This window comes from Meriones unguiculatus, chromosome 8 (assembly GCF_030254825.1).
Source record: "Meriones unguiculatus strain TT.TT164.6M chromosome 8, Bangor_MerUng_6.1, whole genome shotgun sequence".
Lineage (NCBI taxonomy): Eukaryota > Metazoa > Chordata > Mammalia > Rodentia > Muridae > Meriones > Meriones unguiculatus.
Window position 1 is genome coordinate 78,829,590 of NC_083356.1, and position 24,372 is coordinate 78,853,961.

General features: G+C 40.7%; 2 protein-coding genes and 1 pseudogene across 2 annotated transcripts; 2 read left to right on the plus strand and 1 right to left on the minus strand.

The window, feature by feature from the left end:
* Positions 1-6,488: 6,488 nt before the first annotated feature.
* Positions 6,489-7,427, plus strand: LOC132656029 (olfactory receptor 1L6-like). The gene has a single exon (XM_060390588.1). It carries the CDS (start codon positions 6,498-6,500, stop codon positions 7,425-7,427), a length of 930 nt encoding a protein of 309 aa, XP_060246571.1. The 5' UTR covers positions 6,489-6,497.
* Positions 7,428-19,257: 11,830 nt separating this feature from the next.
* Positions 19,258-20,295, plus strand: LOC110560747 (olfactory receptor 1L4-like). Its single transcript, XM_060390525.1, has 2 exons — positions 19,258-19,283; positions 19,359-20,295. The coding sequence occupies exons 1-2, from the start codon at positions 19,258-19,260 to the stop codon at positions 20,293-20,295; spliced, it is 963 nt and encodes a 320-aa protein (XP_060246508.1).
* Positions 20,296-23,783: 3,488 nt separating this feature from the next.
* LOC110560746 (large ribosomal subunit protein uL24-like) lies at positions 23,784-24,318 on the minus strand (annotated as a pseudogene).
* Between the last annotated feature and the right edge of the window lie 54 nt (positions 24,319-24,372).

Sequence of the window (24,372 nt, forward strand, 5' to 3'; positions counted from 1 at the left end):
TACAAAGCTGCAATGCTTTGTTTGCTGTTCCACAGCTTGCCTTTTTCAGGGAACGCACTATCACAGACAGTACGATAACAAAATAACCTAGTTCGCCAGGAATAGCTCCAGCCCGTCCTAGAATCTGCCTGCGTTCACAAGCCAGCTCTACCACCTCCAAATGCAGGCCCTGCCAAGTTCCTCAACCTTGCCAAACTCTCACTTTTTGTTTATGAAAAACAATTCAACAGTGTCTGCCTCTCAGGGTTTGGAGAACATAAAATGATTTTTTTTTTTAACGAAAAGCTTTTGGTTAAATATTTGTGTACTGTACTGTGTACTGAATGCTAATAAATGTCAGTAGGCATCAGACACTTTATATCCTTGGCGTGATATTGAGCAAGAAAAATACACTATAAATTATTTAGTACTTTCTATAATAATTCACATTTGGGTGAATACATTAGTGATTCCAACTTTGTATTCTTTGGCTTGCAGTTCTGTTCCGTTTGATGAAACAGGCAGTGACACAATAAACTATCTATACAAATCTTTGTGCTGCACAAATGTGACTATTTCAGCCTGAAGCAAAGTTATTGGAGAAATAATATGAGTAACCTTCTTTATTTTCTAGTGAGAGACAGAAAGAGGGTTGATCTGGATGGGAGAGAAGGTGTGGGGGGGGAACCATAATCAGGATATATTATGTGAGAAAGAGATCTATTTTCAAGAAAATGAAAAAAGAACGCCACAGGCTTTCATTCCTGGTGTGGGTTCTAAAAGAACTATCCTGATGTACCCAGCCATCTCCACTGCACATGATGGCCTGTTTCTCCTCAGGTGTACAGAAACAAATTCTGATTAGTGAAAACTGTATCTCAGTCTAACTGGTGCTTTCTGGTTAGCAGTGGGGATGAGCATGTGCTCGTAGGTAACTGTTGCAGGTGTTTTCTGTGGTCAGAAGTTTCTATTTTAGCTTTGCTCCTGATACCTTCCAGCACAGTGTTCAATGGTCAGTGTATAATATTCTGTCATTCTTCTAGACTTCATTTTTTGCTTTGATTAACATCCCATTTAAAACCTCTGAACAACCTTCTTCTTTGTGTCTAAAACTAATTTTACAATTCAGAATTTTTCCTTTTTCTTTTACTTTATTTTCTGGGTTTTCTGTGTATGTATGAGTTGCATAGATTGCCTTATTTTTCCAAACACTCAACCAATTTTCATAAATAGCAGTAAGGTAATACTCCAGCTGTTTTCTGTCGCTATGAAAGGAATCCTTATCGTCCATTAAGCCCAGACCAAAATCTCTTTCCACATGCAAATACAGATACATGTAGTTCATTATGGTGATTCATTTCTTTCTTTTCTCTGTGTATGCACTTACTGTTTATTTTAATCATTACATGTTTTAATTTATGATTAATGAAGTTTCCTGTAGTTATTACATTATTTTCAGAATTATCTTGTCTGTTCTCAGGCATTTGCTCCTCAAGGTAAATCATAGCACAATTCTTTCAAATTCCATTAAAGATTCCCTTGGGGCCTCATTAGAGATGCATTAAATTTTCATGATTTGAGAAGAATTCATGTTCTCAAAAAATCCTTTCTTTTCAGGCATACATTATGTCTACCTTTTTCAAAACTTTAATTTCGCTCTGTTATACTTTTTTCAGAAAAATCTCACTCATTTCTTTCATTTTTCTCAGGCTTGTTCTCAAGTATTTCTCTGCCTTTTTATGTCATTTGGAGCTTTCTTGAGTTTTTGTAATTGAGAAAATCTGTTAATGTCTGAATTTGAGTGCCTTGATGATAGCAGCAGGTTTTTTATCTTGCATTTCTCGGTGTACAATCACATCTCCTGCGAAGGGTGGAGGATTCACCTTTTTTTTTTTAAACATCTTGTCTCCATATTTTTTATATTCTTTTTCTTTTTAATTTTAACTTCTTTTTTGGCAGTGCATACTTTTAATGCCAAGGCTGGGGAATCAGAGACAGACTGGCCTCGGGGTCCACTGGCCAGCCAAGCTAGCCTATTTGGCTATGTCCAGTCCAGTGAGAGACCCTGCTTCAAACAAAAACAAAATCCACAAAGGTGGATGATGCCTGAGGAACGACACTTAGGTTGTTGTCTAGCCACACACAAACACACACACACACACATACACACACACACACACACACACACACACACACACACAAAGAGTGAGGGAGGGAAGGAGCCCATACCTTCCTGTTTCTTTTGAGTCTCTCCTTATGAAGCCTCCTATCTGCTGTAAAGCATGTGCTCCATAAGTCTGTATGCTACAGGCCATTCATCTGTCTTTTTTCTAGAACCTTAGCCATGAACCTGGCAATGGGTGAGGGGAGAAAACTTCTCCTCTTCCATCCATTACCTTTGTTAATTTTAATTTTTTGTAATAATTACAGTTTATTCACTTTGTATCCCACCTGTAGCACCCTCCCTCATTCCCTCCCAATCCCACCCTCCCTCTCTCACCTCTTCCCATGCTCCTCTCCAAGTCCACTGATAGGAGAGGTCCTTCTCCATCTGACCCTAGCCTATCAGGGCTCATCAGGACTGTCTGCATCATCTTCCTCTGTGGCCTGGTAAGACTGCTCCCCCTTCAGGGGAAGTTGATCAAAGAGTCAGCTACTGAGTTCATGTCAGAGAAAGTTCCTGTTCCTCTTACTAGGAACCTTGAAGACTGAGCTGCCATCGGCTATATCTGTGCAGGGGTTCTAAGTTATCTCCATGCATGGTCCTTGGTTAGAGTATCAGTCTCAGAAAAGCCCCCCTTGCCCAAGATTTTTTGGTTCTGTTGTTCTCCTTGTGGAGCTTCTATCCCTCCAGGTCTTACTATTTCCCCCTTCTTTCATAAGATTTCCTGCACTCTGCCCAAAGTTTGGCTATGAGTCTCAGTCTGTGCTTTGATACCCTGCTGGGTAAAGCCTTTCAGAGGTCCTCTGTGGTAGGCTCCTGTCCTGTTCCCTGATTTCTCCCTCTTCTGATGTCTGTCCCATTTGTCCTTCTGAATGAGGATTGATCATCTTACCCTGGATCCTCCTTCTTGCTTAGTTTCTTTAGGTGTACAGATTTTAGTATGTTTATCTTATATTATATGTCTAATATCCACTTATAAGTGGTTATATACCATGTATGTCTTTGTGCTTCTGGGATACCACACTCAGGATGATCTTTTCTAGTTCCCACCATTTGCCTGCATACCTAAAAGCCCTAGAAAAAAAGAAGCAGACACACCCAAGAGGAGTAGACAATTGGAAATAATCAAACTCAGAGCTGAGATCAATGATTTAGAAACAAAGAAAACAATACAAAGAAAGAATCAATGAGACCAAGAGCTGGTTCTTTGAGAAAATCAACAAGATAGAAAAACCCTTAGCCAAACTAACTAAAAAGCAGAGAGAAACTATCCAAATCAGCAAAATCAGAAACAAAAAGGGGGACATAACAACAGACACTGAGGAAATCCAAAGAATCATTAGGTCTTACTACAAAAGCCTATATGCCACAAAATTTGAAAATCTAAAGGAAATGGACAGTTTTCTTGATAGATTCCATTTATCAAAATTAAATCAAGATCAGGTAAGTAGATTGAATAGTCATATATCCCCCAAGGAAATAGAAGCAGTCATTAAAAGTCTCCCTGCCAAAAAAAGCCCAGGGCCAGATGGTTTCAGCTCAGAATTCTACCAGACCTTCAAAGAAGAGCTATCTCCAATTCTCCTCAAACTATTCCACAAAATAGAAACAGAAGGAACATTACCAAACTCATTCTATGAAGCCACAGTTACCGTGATACCTAAACCACACAAAGACCCAACCAAAAAAGAGAACTTCAGACCTATCTCTCTTAAGAACATTGATGCAAAATACTCAATAAAATACTTGCAAACCGAATCCAAGAACACATAAAAGATAACATCCACCATGACCAAGCAGGCTTTATCCCAGGCATGCAGGGGTGGTTCAGTATATGGATATCCATCAATGTAATCCATCGTATAAACAAACTGAAGGAGAAAAACCATATGATCATCTCCTTAGATGCCAAAAAACCATTTGACAAAATCCAACACCCATTCATGTTCAAAATCTTGGAGAGATCAGGGACACAAGGCACATACCTAAACATAGTAAAAACAATATACAGCAAGCCTATAGCCAACATCAAACTAAATGGAGAGAAACTTAAATAAATCCTACTGAATTCAGGGGCAAGGCAAGGCTTCCCCTTCTCTCCACATTTCCTTAGACTACTCTTGCGAACTGTCTTAGCATGTTTTCTGATCCAGAGAGTTTAACAGTGCCGGCGGCTACCATGTCTATATCTTGTTTCCTAAGTAGTAATGTGGACTGTACTCTTACACACTAAATTCTGTATTACTACATGAATGTTTACAATGAGAACTTCATAGCAGCCTTTTTTAGTCTTTGATAATTTCACACATGTGTACTGAGTTCTGGGCATTTTCACTTTCCATTTCCCTCTCTCTTTCCCCTTGTCTCACTGAAATGTTCTCCTTCCCAACAATCCCTCTCATACCTTGATGTCCTTTTGTTTTTAATCCACTGAGCAGAATAGTTAGTTACTTTGCATGAATGGAATGTTATTTACCAGAACATGAAAAACTTATCATTGGCTCTTCGTTAAAGAAAATGACTCCTCCCCGGTACCCATTAGCTTCAGATAGTCACTGATGAGTTACAACCCAATGCATGATGAAATGGGAACAGGGCCATTCTTTATACAGGGGACCACAGCTTCACCAAGGGTACAATGTCCATGTTACAACTATAAGGCATTATTTCCACAGCACTTTCCCCAACCTTTGGCTCTTACATTCCTTCTGCTATGTCTTCCTGGATGTTCCCTGACCTTGAAGGGAGTGAAATAAATGACCACTCCATATTAATTTGTTCTCTGCACTTCGACAAACTGTGAATCTTGCATTAACTACTGTTCCCGACAAAAAGCAGCTTCTCTGCTGAAGGCTGGCAGTAGCACTAATACATAGATCCAGTTAGTAAGAAAGCTGTTTGATCTCATGCCTGTTTAGCAAAAGAGCCACAGACTCTTTACAAACCTGCAGTACAAAGCATAAGTTCCCTTCTGCATAGCGGGTTTCAAATCCAATCAGAAAGCAGTTGGTTGCCCCTATAATCACAGTGCCATCATTGCACTGCTATCCATATGGTACTAGGCAGGTCATTACTGGAAGTCATGGACTCCAAGTCGGGTGAGACTGTTGATGACTTTTTTCCCGCAGCGGCTTACATAGCGCCTTCTAGCAATGTGAAAGGTACTCAGGACGGAGGAGCGTTCCATTTCAAATAAGAGTTTTATTTCTCAGGATCTTACAACCTCAGTATGTATTTTCAGCAAAAATGGTCTCATGGTCTCGTTCTGGTAGGAAATTAAGAACATTAGCAATTGTCTGTAATGCCTGGAGGGTCCCTGGGGCCTCCTTGACCAACAGCTTGCATGGAGATATCGCACACCTGCTGAAGGAATTTTCATTTGCTAATGCCTAGCTTCTGAGAGGAGCATTATCCACACACTCAGGGGGTTTGTACAAACTTTTTTAAGTTATGATTTTTAATAGAATCGTGGAATAGGAGGTTTCCATGGGGTTTTCATACATCCTTGATTTTGCTTAATTGTTCACCCACTTTTTCACTCCCCTAAACCTCTGCCATCATTTCTGATTAAGCCTTTCCACTCAAAGTATTCCCTCCCCTCCAGGTTTATAACACATGTGTTCTGCTAGTTCCCCCTCCCCCTGTAATGGTCTCTAACAAGCTTCACAGTAATCTTATTGAGAGGAAAAGTAGTATATTTTAAAACACACTATCATTACTATTGGTGCTGGGTTGCCATACTACTCTTGAGTGTCATCCTTGGGGGGAGTTCATAATTGAAGAGTCCAGATTACGATATACAAACAATATTTAAATAAAGGCAAATAAATTTTTCTTCCACAGATACACGAACATCTCATCTGAATTCTATAGATTTCTCAGGGCATGGATGAATTCTGATGATCATTTGCCAACATTCCCTGCTATGACCACCATCTCCAAAACTATGGCAAGGAGAACATGAATGGGAGGACCTCATTGATGAAAATTCTCTGTAAGAACTGAAACTACTTCAGGGGAAACACAGAAACTTCTTACTCTGAAAGGAAAATGAGGAGGCTAAGAACTTGGTCAAGAAGCCACCTGAGACAAATGTACAGAAATAGGAATAACTCCAGTAAATCAGCTTAACACAGATATTACTAACCAGGCATGAGAGACCTTCAGTGTGTAAATAACAGAGTTGTCTCTGTGCGTTTCCATGTTATATATTCTTTTAATGTATTTTCTGTCAATCCTTAGAACATATTGTTTAAAATCATAACAAATAGTAGTGAGTTTTTTTTAAACAGTCTTGAAGTTAGGGAACTGGACGTCTTCCCTACAACTACAAAATCTATCCAGAGACAGGGAGATGAACAACCACAGCAGCAGCACCTCAGACTTCATCCTGCTGGGTCTCTCTTCCAATCCCTGGATGCAGAAGCCCCTTTTTGCCATCTTCTTCGCCATGTACCTGGTCACCGTGGTGGGGAATGTGCTCATCATCCTGGCCATCCGCTCTGACTCCAGGCTCCACACCCCCATGTACTTTTTCCTCAGCAACTTGTCATTCATGGATATCTGCTTCACAACAGTCACTGTGCCCAAGATGCTAGTGAACCTGCTCTCAGAGACAAAGACTATCTCCTACATGGGATGTCTCATCCAGATGTATTTCTTTATGGCCTTGGGGAACACTGACAGCTACCTGCTGGCCTCCATGGCCATTGACCGACTGGTGGCCATCTGCAACCCTTTACATTATGATGTGGTGATGAGGCCACGACGCTGCCTCCTCATGCTGCTGGGTTCTTGCACCATCTCCCATCTCCATGCCCTGTTCCGTGTCCTTCTCATGTCTCGCCTCTCATTCTGTGCCTCCCATGTCATTAAGCACTTTTTCTGTGACACCCAGCCTGTGCTGAAGCTGTCCTGCTCTGACACATCCTCCAGCCAGATCGTGGTCTTGACTGAGACCCTGGCTGTCATTGTGACCCCCTTCCTATGCATCCTCTTCTCCTACCTGAGAATCATTGTCACTGTGCTCAGGATCCCCTCTGCAGCTGGAAAGTGGAAAGCCTTCTCTACCTGTGGCTCCCACCTCACTGTAGTGGCCCTGTTCTATGGGAGTATCATCTATGTCTACTTTAGGCCCCTGTCCATGTACTCAGTGGTGAAGGACCGAGTAGCCACTGTTATGTACACAGTAGTGACTCCTATGATGAATCCTTTCATCTATAGCCTGAGGAACAAAGATATGAAGAGAGGTCTGCGGAAGTTAATGGACAAAGTTCACTTATAGAAAAGCCAAAATGAGGGACAAGAGTGATGATGGCTTAGTCATTAAAAGCATGCTGTTGCAAAGGATATGAGTTCAGTTCCCAGTACCCATGTCGGGTGTCCCACAATGGTATATAACTCTATCTTCAAGAAATCAACACCCTCCTCTGTCCCCTCTAGGCATCATCACATATATGTCCATGCTCGTACACAGACACACACATACAATTCATAAATACAATTTTGAAAAAAATAAAAACAGGATATTATCATACTTTATAGATGTTCTAGGACATCAGTAAGTTATTCTTCCTTTCTACACATTTCTTATACATTTTCCTCATAGATGGCATTGGCTTCCAATAAGATCATTGGCCTAAAAACAAAATATTTGGTTTTTAACAATGGTTTTCACAAAACACATGTTTAATACCAAGTCATAGCCTACTGGTGTCCAGTACTTATCAACAGTCTAATGCCACGGTGCTACAATAATTGTTTTGTGTGAATAACACTTCAAAACTTTTGCCAATGCACATAATCAAGTAGTTAGAGATTACTGTTAGTTTTCAGGTGAGGAATATGTGCAGATTTGTTATAGAGTTGAAAAGGACTTCTTACAGGAAGTAGTTAAGGAATGAGACTTGCCATTTGACAGGTGTTGCTTCAAAAGCTGAAGAATTGATCACAGCATTTTCAGTAAAGTGAAACTCACCCAAATATAGAATCAACAAACATTGAAGTAGAGCTTTGTGAGGCTCCTTCAATTTTGGTTTACAAAATCACAGCTAGAAATATAAACTATAAAAAATATTTATTCTACCTAAAAACATCCAACAATCAAGAAGACTCTTTGAATTCTCAGTGCCCAATTCTCTCACCTACATTAATTCTTCCTTTCTCCTCAAGTCTAAAATTGTCAACAAAATTTCTCTCATATTCTGTAAAACACAATGTGTGTCATTCAGGAAAATATAAATTGTGCTGTGGAATGAAACAGGCAGAAAAGTCACAAAACCTTAACCCTGCACTTTACTTCAAATCTACACTCTGTGACCATCACAGAAAAGTCAAGAAAGCCAAGATTATGGTACCATCACCATAATAACCATTAGTCATCACTCTGTCCCAAGAAGAGAATAGCTCTTGAAGAATTTGTACTATCAAATAAGTAATCTTGTCCAGAAATAATTCAAACCACTTATGACCAGAACTTACTAGCCATGTCATCTGAAGACTCCATACAAATAAAGGGATCCAATGAGATCTGACTAAGTGCTTGTAAGATAGGCATCCAGAATTATTTAGTGACAATATTAATGACTTCTAAAAAACTGTAATCATGTACAAATTCTCATTATATATATCTTTATCAGTCCTTCCATTTACCCATTCATCTATTGATCAGCTCCATCCATTTGTCCATCTATCCATCTAAATATCCATCCATCCATTTATTTATCCATCCATCTGGCTATCATCTAGCTATCTATACATTTATCTATCATTTATCAGTCTATCCATCTATCATCCACCCATTTAACCATCCATCCATTTGTCTATCTCCTTCTGTTGTGGGTGCTAGTTTTTCAAACACTACTTTATTTGGGGGTTCCTTGAAGCTTATACCTTCCTCCCAACCCTCCAACCCCAAGTAGGTGGAAAAAGAAGGTTGTAAGGGAAAAGAGACATAGCTCTCTTTACTTCTTCCTGCTGGGTAGGGTCATAGGATTCTTTGGAGAGCAATACCAGTATCTATCTTCAGGAAGTCCAGAAATCCAGATAACTATCAAGGCAGCAAACCAGCAGAGAAAGCAGTCCTTCTCCACCTTCTCCAAACCACCACTGCTTCTTCCTCTGGGCTATCATATTTATACCCCTCAAAGTCCTCAGAATTCAACTAATTCCAGATGGCAAAGACCACACTACACACAAGACAGTTATCGGGTGTGGACTTCCTCAAATACCCCGCGTGGGATTAGAAGAAAAACATCATAAACCAAGAACATTTATGTCCACAACATTTCCCCCTTTCTGTTTAAAAAAAAAAACAACTGGCTTTTTCTCTAACATTAATAAACTACATACAATAAGAGTTATGGAAATTATCAAGTAAGAATTACATTTGCAATCTTAGAAAAAAAGTGTTCTACCATCTATCCTATCCTAATGAGTCCTAAATTCTGTACCTAAATCACTTTCTTATCATATTTTCTATCAACCTAAAAGCATCTATCTGGACCTTAAAACATATTTTTATACATAAGCCATTGTCTTAAGCTTACTTGTAGTAAAACTGTGACTACCTAGTCTTCAACCTCATCAGAGACCTTAGAAGGAAATAATATTACCTAAGTATATAGGAAGCAAGTATATAGCGCAAACAGCTTCCAAAACTTAGAAATGACAGACAGTTGAGTGCCTGGATAGTCACCAGAGCTTTCTCTGTGTCATTGGAGCATCCAATCTCTGGCCTGTTGGCCCAGAATATCTGACAGGCTTTTCTGTGAAGCAGGAAGTTTGAAAGACTGACCACTTAGTCTCTACAAAGTTGGACAATCAAATTGTCCTGCTTGTTCACAATTTTCTCAGACAGCTTGCTATCAGCAGATGAAGGACAGTTGTGTTTTGTTTTGTTTTGTTTTGTTTTGTTTTGTTTTGTTTTGTTTTGTAGTGGCCATCTTGCCACTAGAAACCCGTCATCTTTTTTGCAGTAGATTAGAGGTGCTGTCAGGAGCAGATGTGTCTCTCTGTCAGAAAAAGCTTTTATTATTAAAATATCTTTAAATGCCATATTTTTGTAGATCTCTGAAGTGTTTGAAGGCCATCTTTCTATCTCTCTATCTCTCTATCTATCTATCGAGCAACATTGCTTGTTTTTATCTATGTACTATCTACTTAACCTTGAAAACATATCTAAGAGACTAAACAAAGCTTATTTCTGTAATTAAGTAAACTAGTATCTAACAAGACTATATTCTGTCTCAAATATTTCATCAAATTCTCCAAAACACCAGTTCTTCTGGTCAGAAGCTTTTTAATAACATCACATAAGACTCTTGGTCTTAAAGACATAGCAAGAGTTATGTGGTATGGAATGGAGCACAGGAAAGCCTATGGTGTAGCTTGGAAGATAAAAACACCAGGCACACATTTAAAAACATACTTTGATGTAGTCTTTTCCCAACAAACAAGAATGAGTAAAGATTTTAGAAACAAGGTATCTCTGGATTTGAACCTATATCTATAGTTTCTCAACTATATCATTTTGTAAAGGTGTTTAATAAAAGTGAATCTTAGTCCCCCCATCTACAAAAATCAAAAGCACCTTTAGTTGACTTCTAGATAATGAAAATGTCATACATATATGCTATAGATTAACATTAATCATGCAATAGTAGGTAAGTTAATGGACCTACAAAAGATCATATTGAGTGAGATAAACCAGATCCAGAAAAAACAAACATCACAAGTCTCATCTAATCTTCCTAACTCCAATTTTTAAGATGTTTGTATATAATCTGTAGAAACTGTGGAAACCAGGAAAAATGAGAGCCATCAGTGCTGACACGCTTCCACCCACGAACCATAGACTCTCTAGTAACATTCCAACACCAGACATGAAAGCCTTCTTTTGAGTTGTTGGTCACGGTTGCCAAAACATCACATCATTGTTCCTGAGAGGTCTAAGGTATGCCACGCACTTTAGACTCAGGACAAAAAGACCTGAACTGGATGAAAAGTTTCATGGTACCAGAAGGTGCCATGCAAGTTTCCAAAGAAAAGAAGGAGCCAACAGTTCTACACAGCTATGAACAACAACAATGGCCAGCATGGTATGATAACCATAAGGGTGTAGTAGTGGCACATATACCTAGTGGTAACCAACAGCTCTTTAATTGGACTTAACACTGACTCATCAAGATGAAAACCATGCCCAGAACCAGAAACTAGCCAAGTACTCTAGGCCAGTATAGTCATACTCTTTGATGAGAACCTACAACTACCAGCTTACTAAACGTGCATAATTCTTTTTTTATCTATTTATTTTTTAATTTATTACAGTTTATTCACTTTGTATCCCAGCTGTAGCCTCTCCCTCTTTCCCTCCCAATTACGCCCTCCCTCCCTCTTTTCTTCCCATGCCCCTCCCCAAGTCCACTGATAGGGGAGGTGCTCTTCCCCTTCCATCTGACCCTAGCCTATCAGGGCTCATCAGGACTGGCTGCATTGTCTTCCTCTGTGGCCTGGTAAGGCTGGCCCCCACCCTCAGGAGGAGGTGGTCAAAGAGCCAGGCACTGAGTTCATGTCAAAGGCAGTCCCTGTTCCCCTTCCTAGAGAACCCACTTGGAGACTGAGCAGCCATGGGCTACATCTGTGCAGGGGTTCTAGATATGTTCAAGTACACAACAAGGATATTTGCTCAACCATGTTCGTAACAGCTTTATTCATAATAGCCAGAATCTGGAAAAAAGCCAGGTGTTCCTCAATTGAGGAATGGATACAGAAATTGTGGTACATTTACACAATGGAATATTACTCAGCAATTAAAAATAAAGAAATCATGAAATTTTCAGGCAAATAGTGGGAACTAGAAAAGATCATCCTGAGTGAGGTAGTCCAGAAGCAGAAAGACACACATGGTATATACTCACTTATAAGTGGATATTAGACATATAATATAGGATAATCATACTAAAATCTGTACACCTAAGGAAGCTAAGCAAGAAGGAGGACCCTGAGTAAGATGATCAGTCCTGATTTAGAATGGCAAATGGAACAGACATTGGAAGAGGGAGAAAACAGGGAACAAGACAGGAGCCTTCCACAGAGGGCCTCTGAAAGACTCTACCCAGAAAAGTATCAAAGCAGATACTGAGATTCATAGCCAAACTTTGGGCAGAGTACAGGGAATCTTATGAAAGAAGGGGGAGATAGAAAGACCTGGATGGATCAGGAGCTCCACAAGGAGAGCAACAGAACCAACAAAATCTGAGCCCAGGGGTCTTTTCTGAAATTGATACTCCAACCAAGGACTATGCATGCAGATAACCTAGAACCCCTGCCCAGATGTTGCCTGAGTAATTCTTACCCAGACTCTAAATACTTGTCCTTTTACCCACAGTAAGTGTAGCTCTCGTTTCTCAATTGAAGAAATTTTCCTTTGCACCAGATAGTGACCATTACAGAAACTACAGCTGATCAAAATGCAGACTTATGGAGCCCGGGCCCAGCTCATACATCTATAACACATCTCCAGCATCTAAGGATTTATTGCCGAAGAGGGGACAAAAAGATTGGAAGAGCCAGAAAAACAGGAAGTTTTCTGTGATATTGTGTCTCCTAATAATGTCAGAGAAGCTCTACCCATGAAGTATGTCTTACCAACATGATTGCCCAAGCATGACCTGATCAAATACAGTACCAATAGACATATTAACTATTGAAAAACATATTAACTATATTAACTTCCATATTGGAAGAGGGATCATAAGAAGTCAACCCTAGACAAACACCTACAGGCAGCTAAGGAAAGCTGAGAGTGGGAGGAAGTCTTCCCCAGGGAAGACTACACCAACTGGCTAGCCAATGCCAAATGGTCAGCCCTGAAAATACACACACAAGTGATAGTGTAGAGACTGAGACGATTGTAGCTACATGTTTAGGAACATGGGTGTGAACAAAAATTAAAGAAAAAGAGACCGTGAATTTGACTAAGAGCAAGGGGGTACATGGTAGGGGTTACAGAAAGGAAAGAGAAGGGAGATGATGTAAATATATTATAATCTCAAAAAATTAAAAATGCGTGAAAAACATGAAGAACGCCACACTCTCAAACATCTTCACACGCTGTCACTTAAGTGCTCGGTCGGCCGTCGTTATGTGAGCATGTCCTTGTCTCTGAGGCTGTTTAATTCTCCAGGAAACTCTCTCTCACAGCTTATATAGTAAATCTCTAGGCGAAGACCTTGAAATCTAGAGAAATTTGCCCCAAATCACAGCTTCTCGGTGACTGACTAAAGTCCAGGGATCTCCATTCCCAAGATTTTCCCCTCAGAACCAGGCATCCTTCGGCAACAGCCCATCTCTCTCCGCGTAACTCGGCTTCCTTCAAAATCACAGTGACAACAAACCACTAATTACTTGAGGTGAAGAAACTTGTGAACCCCGAGGTTCCACAGGACCTCTTCTCCCAAGTCTCCCTTCTTAATGAGATCCCTGGGGTTGGTAGATGGAAAGTCTGTCTGTCTCCTTGGAGTGAGGTCACATGAAGGGCAAATAACTCCCTTCCACCTCTCTACCCCTTCTTCACCATTAAGGAAATCTGGAGAGGCCAGTGGTGGTGGCTTGGGCGAGAGACAGCCATATGTTCCCCGTGCCTGGGGCCACATTTGGAAGATTATTCCTCTAAAGGAAGACAGGAGGGTGGTGAGAAGGCGAAGATACACGTGCGCACACACCAACTCAAAAGACATCACAGCCCACGCCGAGCCTGAAAAGCCTTTGACTTTCTAGCCTGACATGAAAGCGCTGACTGTTTTCAAATCTCCTCTTCCTCTTCTAGTCACCACTACCAATGACACTGATGGGAGGATGCCCGGACCCTTAATTGGGTACCCTGGAGGTCATCAGCCCTTACCTGAGTAAGTAACTTTAACTTTAACTGAGTAAGTAACTTGTTAACTTTAACCCCACAAGTCCTGCAACCATGGAATGTTATGAATGGAAATTATTTACATTTATGATGCCCTTTTTTTTTATAAGTGTGAAATTTGGAGCTTAGCATGGCTGAGACTATAGACCAAGACATTTGTCCCTGCTTCCTAGATTTGGCACATGCCTCTTAAACTTTCAGTGCCACCATCTTTATTCTTACCCAACACAGGAAGGATTTAATTTTAATAAGACTCTCCCAATTTTAAAAAAAGGGTGGGGGCCCTCAGTACTTGGTGAGAAAGAGTGGTAGCTGCCCTGACAATTACAGGCAAAAGCCAGCTTCTCTAGACCCAACCCTATCTACTTGTCCCTAAACCCAGAGCTGCTGGGGAAAGTTCCAGATTCGCTGGCCTCATCCCAGCCTCTAGACAACTTCAGAGCAGTGTGGACCGTATGCTCATACAAGAGAGTGTAAGGGAGAGAAAAGGTCTGGAAAAGCCCTCCAACTGGTAGCATCAGGGAAATCACCCCCTCGCTGAGCCTCAATTTTTTTTTCTATTAAATGAAGCATATCAATATCACCTGGCACAGTGATGCACACCTGTAATCAACCAGGGTATCAAGAATTTGAGGCTATCCTGGGATACAAAGTAAGTCTGAGGCCAGGCAAGACAACAGCCTGAGACACTTGCTTTAAACACGGACAAAAAGCGTATTATTTAAATTTTCTTCATGCCATGTCTTACGTGGTCACTCAACGCATGAAATACGTAAGTAGAACTTCCCCGGTTAATGAAAACCCCTAGAACCTTTCTGTCCAGCACTCCTATCAGCCTCCTGACCCTTCCTTCCAGGTGCTCCCTGGGAGGGAATCTCTCAGGGAGCACAATTTAGAAACTTATGAAATAGGCAAATTCTAAGACAGTTCGTAATATCAATCCAGGAGTCACATGTTATATTCTGTTCCTTGTGATTTTACACTGTCACATGAAATGCTTTATCACGTGGAGAGATTCCGCTTTGTCCCTAGTACCCTGAAATGGAACCAAAACTTGAGCAGGTTATGGATTGGTTAGCCTAAGAAAGAAAAGCCCCGACATCACCAGGAAGGTCAGCTCACAGAGGAGGCTGGTTGGGTTCTGCTCCCAGGCTTAGTAGGTTCTGCTCTTGAGTTTCAATCCAACTTGTATAGATTTCAAAGTATCAAAGGTCATAATGGAGAAGACGGCAGACTCTCCTTACTGACCATGCTTGAACTTGGCACCTCTGCTTCTGATGAGCTCATGCTTTGGGGAACAAAATAGAAAGAAGTCCTCTGAGTTCCATGTAACACTTGAGATTCATTTTCTCGTACAGACTTTGAATACAAAGAATTGAATTAACCACACATTACCAGCACTGTACCACTTTGATTTTATTTTGCTCCTCTGTGTTCTTATTCACCCATGAACATACGTGTTCTACTACTCCCTGATTTTCTTGTATTTCATGCTCATCTGTGTGCAGGGACACGTGTTATTGTGTTTCATTTTAATGTATAGGACTCTTGTTGTGTTGTGAATCTCATTCATCTTCTTATTCTTTTAACCCAGGGTATGTATTTCCTCTTAAAAGCCATCCGTGTTGCTCTGGGAAATTCTGGTCCGCTGTTGACAAATAGCTCCATGGTGTTCTGTCACATTTATCAGCCCGGGGATAGACACCCAGACCGCTTCAAACAAATGACAACACAGAAACATTCCAGCCTGAGGGCTTCCCTGTGGCTCTGAGGAGTCCATGCAGGAGCACTGCTGGGTCAGGAGAGACTGAGAAACCAGTTTGCCCCTGATAACAGTGTACCACACAGAGGGTGTACACAAATCCTGGCTTACCCGCAGCCCTATCAACCTGTGTCCGTGTCTTCCACACTCACGTTTGCTAAGCTAACAAATGTAAAAGAAAATATTGCTTATTTTAATTCACCTCTGAACTTACCATTAGTTCATCCATTCATATACTTGATAACCTTTCCGCTCTCTCACACACTTTCATATTGGTGTTCTTACATTTGTCTTGCTGAAGGAAAGGTGATCATTGAGTTTTCTGGATATCAGAGCTGTTAAGCATAGCAAGCATCATCTAGTCTCTGCTGTGTCTGTTTTATTTGCAATTATGTTGTTTAAAAAAAAAAAAACACCTTAGATTTATTTTTCAGATTTTTCTTAACCATTAGGCATATTGTCTGAGTTCTTCCCCTTCTTCCCTCTTCTCCTCCCCATTCTTCATTTTCTTCTTCCTCTTTTTCTTCTTCCTCTTCTTCTTCTCTGTAGCTCTGGCTGTCCTGGAACTCGCTATGTAGACCAGACTGGCCTCACACTTACAGAAATTTACCTGTTTTACTTCTCAAGTGCTTGGATTAAAAGTCCTATACTCAATGAGCAGTGTTCTTCCCTTCTAATTCATAGATTAACCTATATTTCATTTTTCTATGTGCTCCATAGAATCACACATTATATATAAACCATAATCCATTTGAATTCCAGCTCTATTATCATTTGAATTCCAATTCTTCTTGATATGATAAACTGCTTTTTCCAGCATACTAAGACATTATTTCTCCCACTGGCTCTTTTGGACTGTTATTTTCCTCTGTTGAGCTCTTAAATGAATGTCAATTTTGTGTTGGACAGTGGTACACTGAGATCCTGGTTAGTGTTTGGGGATATTTAAAATAGAGAACGGAATTTCTTTTAATTATTTCTGTCTCCTTGAACATGACTCTAAAACAAGACTAAGCAAAAAATAATAAACAAATATGGGGCTGGGTAATGGCTCAGCAGCTAAGATCACTTGCTGCTCCTACGAAGGACCCAAGTTTGATTCCCAGCACCCACGTGGTGGCTCATAACTATCTGAAACCCTATCTAAGGCTAAGATTTTGTGAAATTTCCCCCATCCAGGTTGGCATGTCAACTGGCGTGGTCATTTTGCAGACCTTATTTACGGAAGATTATTGATATTTCACAGGCGCAACATATAAAGACTACTATCTTGAAGCAGACATCCTGGTCCTTTGGCTTTTCCAATCTTCCTTCCTTCCTTCTTTCCTTCCTTTCTTCCTTCCTTCCTTTCTTTCTTTTTTCTTTCTTTTTTTTTTCTTTTTGGTTCTATTTCACTCTTTGTTTGGAATACAGGGAAACATAAGTTTTTTAGATTTTTAAATGAATAAACACGGCAATAAAAGTGTTGAAATAACTATGGCCTGAAATTGGAGAGTAAGTGGTTTTACAGTTTTCTCGCAATCTTTCTGCCCCTTCTTCAAAGATGTCCCAAGAGTCTCAGGTACATCTAAGGAGGCTGTAATAAGTGGGGCTAAGGCGGGGGGGGGGGGGCTCTGTTACTTACTCTCTGCAGTTTGACCAGCTGTGGACCTCTGTAGTAGTTTTCACCTGATGAAAAGAAGTTTCTTTGACAAGGGGTAAAAGCTGCACTTACCTGTGTGCCTAATCCTGGTAACCAACATTTGCTGAATTGGACTTACGGACTCAATAGGAGGGAACTAATGCCAGACGCTGTAAACCTCGCCAACTACTCATGGCTGGTGATTTGTAGACATTTCAGGAGAAACTATTCCTTCCACAGTCCTAAATCAACACATCTTCTAAGTGTATTCTGATCTATATTTTACCTAGCATTTTCTATTGGTCTATTGTTTGTCCTTGCACGAAAACACACTATTTCCTTATTAATGTCTTTGTTAGTCTTAATTTCCAAAAGGACAGTGTTTTCTACTTAATCTTTGTGGTTGTTCAGTTTTTGTTTTGTTTTGTTTTGTTTTTATTGCTTGCATGTGATACATTTTGGTCAAATCTGCTTGCCTCTCCCTCTTAATTCCTTCCCTATTTTCCCTACTACCACTTCCCTCCCACTCTATACGGTGTTTGAAACCTCTTTGATTTCTACATTTTGAATTGTAACGCTACATTGTCTTGTCACTCTTTTACTTTTTCTTTTTCTGTTTGGTTTGGTTTGGAAGGGTCCTTTTTTCATTTGAGAACTGAGCCCAGAGACTCACGCATGCTCTGTTATAAGTGCTCTGTTATGGAGCTGCATTCTCGTCATTTTACATTTTTATTGGAATACAAAGTCTCACTAAATTGCCTGGGCTAACAAAGAAATTAAGATCTTCTTACCCATGGTGATTCCCTGGGTGACAAGCTTGCCTTTATACACCCAACCTTCATTTTTATTTCATCAGTACATAGATTCTTATGGGACATTTTATGAAAAGGTACATTAATTGAGGTGTCTGCTCATGTCTGCTTTCTATCCATCTTTTATTCATTCTCCTATGAGCATTCTCTATGTCTTTTGAAGTACACCTTTGTCTAAGAATGCTTCTGGGGCTTGTATGGTTTGATATCTCTGTGTCAGGCTCTCAGACTCAACTTACAAGTCCAGATTTTTAAAAACCTAGCTTTGAGGTTACTTTTCTTTATCCTCAGAGGCAATCTTCATAACCACACCTTTGCACATAAATCCTTGCCTGTCCCTGTGTTTATTCTCCTCTCTGCCTCTTTCCTGTCCAGCTAACCCTGACACTGTCCACTATAGAATGTGGGACTTCATCTATGTGTAACACCCAGCCCAAGGAAACAGAGCCCTGTGAGAAATAGTCCTTCATCTTCCCACTCAATCATATAATTACACACCCTGCTTGAGACGTGAGACTCCCAGGACAAGCCACTCCTACCCTAAACTAATGTCCTACATTTTAGGCTACCAAATGATTTACAAAACCTTTTTTTTTTTTTTTCTCAAGAAGAATTTGACCGAGGAACACATCTCTATATTGCATATGAGACTGCTGCACGTAAATCTTGGGACCCTTACTTTTCCTTGCAAAGGGAGAGGGAAACCATGGTCAGAACCATTGGGGTAGAGACTGATGTTGCACAGAGAAGGAAAAACTGAAACAGGGCAAAGAGATGTCATCAATGCACATTTGGAAATCAAACAAAATGACTGTTTTCTGCATACCTTTCGTATGATCAAAATAGAATGTGGTTACCATAAGTTTTGTCTTCTGGACAAAGAACTGAAGCACTTCATTTGAGTTCACAAAGTTAGTTACAAACTTGAAAGTGAGCCCAGAGCATTCTAATGCCAGTTCCATGAGGTCATATTACAGACAATATGAGCAACCTCCTGACGCGATGCATGAACTGAAATACCTCGTGAGGTAGCCCCTCCATTAGCCCAAAGTCTCCAAGAAAAAGAACAGATCTAACATTCCTTGCATATATTTTGCTTGCAGGACAGCAGTGCTCCGGGAAAACCAGAGCCACATGACAGAATTCCTCCTTCTAGGACTGACCAGCGACCCCAGACAACAGGTATGGCTTTTTGCCAGCTTTCTTGCCATGTACCTGGTCAACGTGGTTGGCAACTCAGTCATCATTGCATCCATCCAGGGAGATGCCCACCTACATACTCCCATGTACTTCTTCCTCTCCAACCTGTCCCTGGTGGACATCTGCTTTACCACCGTCATCGTGCCACAGATGTTAGTGAACTTGCTGACACAAAGAAAGAGTATCCTCTTTGCCCAATGCCTCACTCAAATGTATTTCTTTGTCGCCTTTGGTATTACAGACAGTTTCCTCTTGGCTGCAATGGCCATTGACCGCTATGTTGCCATCTGCGATCCACTTCATTACACCACAACCATGAGTCCCAGGCGCTGTCGCTTGCTGGTGGTGGCATCCTGGGCAGTGTCCCATCTTCACGCCCTCATCCATACAGTTCTTATGGGCCGCCTCTCTTTCTGTGGACCCAATGTCATTCACCACTTCTTTTGTGATGTCCAGCCACTGCTGACACTCTCCTGCTCTGACACCTCTATCAATGAGCTTTTGGCCTTCACGGAGGGCTCTTTCGTGATCATGAGCCCTTTTATCTTTATTGTTATCTCCTATGTCTTCATTGCTAGGACTGTTCTGAGGGTCCCCTCAGGGGGAGGAAGATACAAAGTCTTCTCTACCTGTGGGTCCCACCTCACAGTTGTGGCACTATTCTACGGAACCATAATATCTGTGTACATTCGCCCCTCATCCACCTACTCAGTGACAAAGGACCGAGTGGTCACTGTCATCTATACAGTAATTACCCCCATGCTGAATCCTTTCATCTACAGCCTTAGAAACAAAGACATGAAACAGGCCTTGAAGAAGCTGGCTAAAAGAACGGAGTAGAATGTGCCTATTGTATTACCTGTAGGAATGAAATCAACAACTCAACAATGTGTTACTGTGTCTGCAGCATGTCTATTTCTAGATGATAGAACTTTAGAACATTGCACAGGTACCAAGACAGGTTCATTCCAGAGACTCATGGGGTTACTTTGAAGGACTACGTAAGAGTCTAGGGTGGCCCACTGGCCAAACCTTTCCTGATACTTTGTAGGACTACAAGATTCTCTTCTCATCCCAGTCCTCCTTTCTTCCCTGCTTTCTTCCACAGATCTCATGCTGAGTCTGAAGACGTCCACTCACCCACTGTCCAATAAATCTCTTCCATGTTGTGGTTGTTCATTTCTATTTGTTATTTTGGATGTGGTAAGGGCTAAGCAGATAGCTGGTAAAATGTTTTTTTCTGGATGTGCTTTTAATGTTACTCCTAGAAAAGATTATTGCTGCATCTGTGGAATGAATGAAAAAGATCACTTTCATCCACGTGGGTGGGCATAGTTTTATCAAGGACCCACAGAACAAAAAGGTAGAGAGACATCTAACGCACCCTCTTCTCGAACTAAGCCCTTGAAAATCAGCACTCTTGATTGTCAGTGCCTTCAGACTCAGGTCGGGCTTTACAACACTGGTTCCCCTTGTTGTCCGGGCTTTAGGGATGGCCTACATTGTGTTGCTTAGATTTCCAGATTTCAGACAACCCTGAACCCTCATAGCTTCCAAAAGCATGTGAGGAAACCCTCAGAATCCTCCTCTCTTCGTGTGTGTGTGTGTGTGTGTGTGTGTTCACATCTCGGCATCTGCTTCTCTGAAGACCTGAACTAATTCCCCAATGATCTACTGAAAAATTCTACCCTTTGGCACACACTATAAAGAAACTTGGACAAGAACACCAGGAGATTGTAGGGGATATTTATAGCATAAACTAAACATTAAAAAATATTTTGAGCTTCATTTATTGTGGTTTTACTCTCTTGCCTCATATAAGTGCAACGACGAACAAAACACCAGCTTCCTGGCCATGTCTAATGAAATAATAAATCTCTGGCTACTGCTAAACTAGCAATTGTGAGTACAAGATACAATGCATTGTTGTTATTGTAAATGTGTCCTTCTTAGGAGGAGCCATGACATATTTATTTAACTGACATTAGGTGTTCCACTTGAGGTAATGATTTATTTGAATAATGGAAAAAATATGACAATAAACTCAAATGTTCATCAACAAGAGAATGAATAGCTGAACCATGATAGAATCTCACAAAGGACGGTAAATCTTCAAGCTGCAATTCTGAAATCCAAACATCACTGAGAGGCAATTCACAGAGTTTCAGTGAATTTATCACATAGCCACATCTGACCTGGTATTGATATGTAGCTATTTATTCCATTTGATATGAGCATTTACTTGCCAAAATATTAGTGTGTTTTATGACAGGATGTCCAGAAACTATTAGTGGCACCACACAATGGATGATTTGTTCATTTCCATTTTCTAAAATGGGAAGCAATGAGAATTTCAAAACTTTTTAAATGCCCTAGTAATGATAATGGAAAGGACAGTGTGAAACTTTAATATAATGTGGCGAGAAAAAATGGCCGGTAGCTGTAGCTATCAACGTGAATATTGAAAACATCATGTTGACTGTAAAAAGATGAATGAATGATTCCACCCATACGAAGAACAAGCATAAGCAAATATAAATAGTATATATTTCTACATACATTATAGAAAATAAAATGCAAGAAAATTGTTTCTACATGTTTTCTGTATGTTTATGTATTATTAACTTAACAATTTTATTAAACTTATTTTAATAAATATCAATATTATTAATAACAATTATTACAACTATTTATTAATTAATGTTTGGTTAATCACTATTTATTGATAGTGGTGTTAATGTTAAAATAATTAATATACAGTTGTATTAAATTTTAATTATAAAGAGTTTTATTGATTCTTTGAGGAATTTGTATGTGTGTACAAATGTTTTGATAATGTATCTGCCTCCTAGTCCCTCACCTCTAACTCCTCCCAAATCACCTCATCACAGCTCCCTTCCAGCTTCCTCTGTTCTTTTTCAGTAACCGAGTCCAGCTGGTGCTTCTGGTATGTGCATGGGTGTAGGGCAACCTTCCCCGGGCAGCATCCCTGAAGAAAACTGTTTCTCTTTTCCACTAGCCATCAGCTGCCAATAGTTCCTCGGTTAGGGGAGGCTTTTCGGGACCCTCCACCATCCGTGTTGGAATTTTGACTGTCTTGACAATATTTTAAACATTAGAATAATCTTGCCTGAAGAAGCCCTGTTTCCTCTGCGGATTTTATGTGCATCATATGTGTATCTTCTGTGGCCACGGAGAAAAAGTCACCTTATTTTTTTTTTTTTATGCATGCTAGAACTACAGGCCTCTGAAAAGTATTCTGCTACACACCCTAGGACAAGCCTGCTCCACCCATTTATTATTATTCATTTTCTGATGGCTGATGGGTGTTCCTCTTGAGAATTAGAATTCAGTTGGAAGATACAGACTCTATAACAGGTTGGAATAGGGAAAGGCAGCCAGGGAGAGGTAAGGAGGAGTGGGTAAGCACCAGCACTTGCTTGCCAAGCCAGGGTTATGTGATTATGGCCAGAAGGAATGTCAATCAGGTCAGGGTCAGAGAGGTCACAGCAAGACTGGGGCTGAGACACATCTATGGCAAGAAATCAACTTTTTTAAACCCTTATCGGAAACAGAATACAATGGTGGTTGCCAGGATAAAACACAATGTTAGTTGTCAGAATACAATGACGTCTGCACTCAGGATTAATGTTTAAGACTAAAAAACTCCTATATGCTTCACTGACTTCCAGGGAATGCAGAAATACACAGGTCGCCTACATGCTCCACTGCCTGAGGGAGTGACTCTATTTCTCAGGAACTCAAACGCACACGGTGCCCCAGGATCCATGAACTCTAACCTGAAAAACCTATCACCCACGCCTCTCAAGGCAACTAGACCAACCCAACTTCATAATCCCCTGAAGGAGAGGTCTCAGGTTTCCAAGACCTGATTGTTCTAAAGTGAAGATGTTATTGATGCGGCTGAGAATCAAGATTCCAGGGTCAAAAGGACAGCAAGTAGGAAGTAGGTTGGACATCTGCTCCATCTTGCTTCTAACTACCATGCTTGGGATTGGCTTCCAGGGGACACTACACATGAGAAGCTGGTAGATCTCATGCCCCTGTTTCTGAAGCACATTGGTCCAGCCCTGGTCTAGTCTGTGCTGTTAGGAAAGAACACTGAGGCTTTATCAGGAGGAAGCAGACTCAGCAGGAAAGGCAGACTCCCCCCAGGGATGGAGAAAGACTCTGAGGATAGTCAAAACTTCCAGGGGAGGTTTCAAGTCAAAGTCTCTGATCTCTCCCTCATCTTCTCTCACGTGCACACACTTCCCTCTCTCCTTTATTATTTTCTTGTTTCTAGTTTGTCCTCACTTTTAGCCTGGCTAAACAACCTGGCTATCTTGAACATCCAGAGGAAGCTTTGATTTGATATTCATGATTTTTTTTGTAAACAGTCTTTCATGAAAGTTGTGTGCAAGAGGCTTCTGCTCCCGCATCTTCTCGATCCTTTCTTCCTTGTATTTGCCCTTCTCCTTTCCTGCTTGTCGGCACTTGGCTGTCCTTTCCAGGATCCTCTTGTGGTCTTTGTCCAGCATTAGCCTGGTGATAACCACCTTGTTGGGGTGGATGCCCACGTGGGCAGTTGTGCCATTAGCCTTTTCTCACTGTGCTTGTGCAGTATAGGTGGTATATTTTTTCTGTACACCCGAACCACTTTGCCAATCTGCTGGCCTTGTAGTGTCCTCTGACAACCTGAACATCATGCTTTCACATGGGCATGGATCAAACATTATACTTCTGCCTCAGCTCTTTGGAAAGAGGAGGAGACATGATCTTCCTCCTAATGTGAGAAGGTACACTGAAATTCGTTTTTCCGTTCTTGTTTCATTCAGAAGTCACAAAGGGACTGAACTTCATTTTGGCAGCTGAGATCTGGTCATGAACTTTTCGATAGTCTGAAGCTGATACAAA

Excerpts from the sequence above, each read along its gene's own strand:
- LOC132656029 (XM_060390588.1), top strand. The coding sequence starts at position 6,498 with ATGAACAACCACAGCAGCAGCACCTCAGACTTCATCCTGCTGGGTCTC.
- LOC110560747 (XM_060390525.1), top strand. The coding sequence starts at position 19,258 with ATGCATGAACTGAAATACCTCGTGAG. Across the intron at positions 19,284-19,358 it reads GAACTGAAATACCTCGTGAG|GACAGCAGTGCTCCGGGAAA; the intron begins GTAGCCCCTCCA and ends TTTTGCTTGCAG.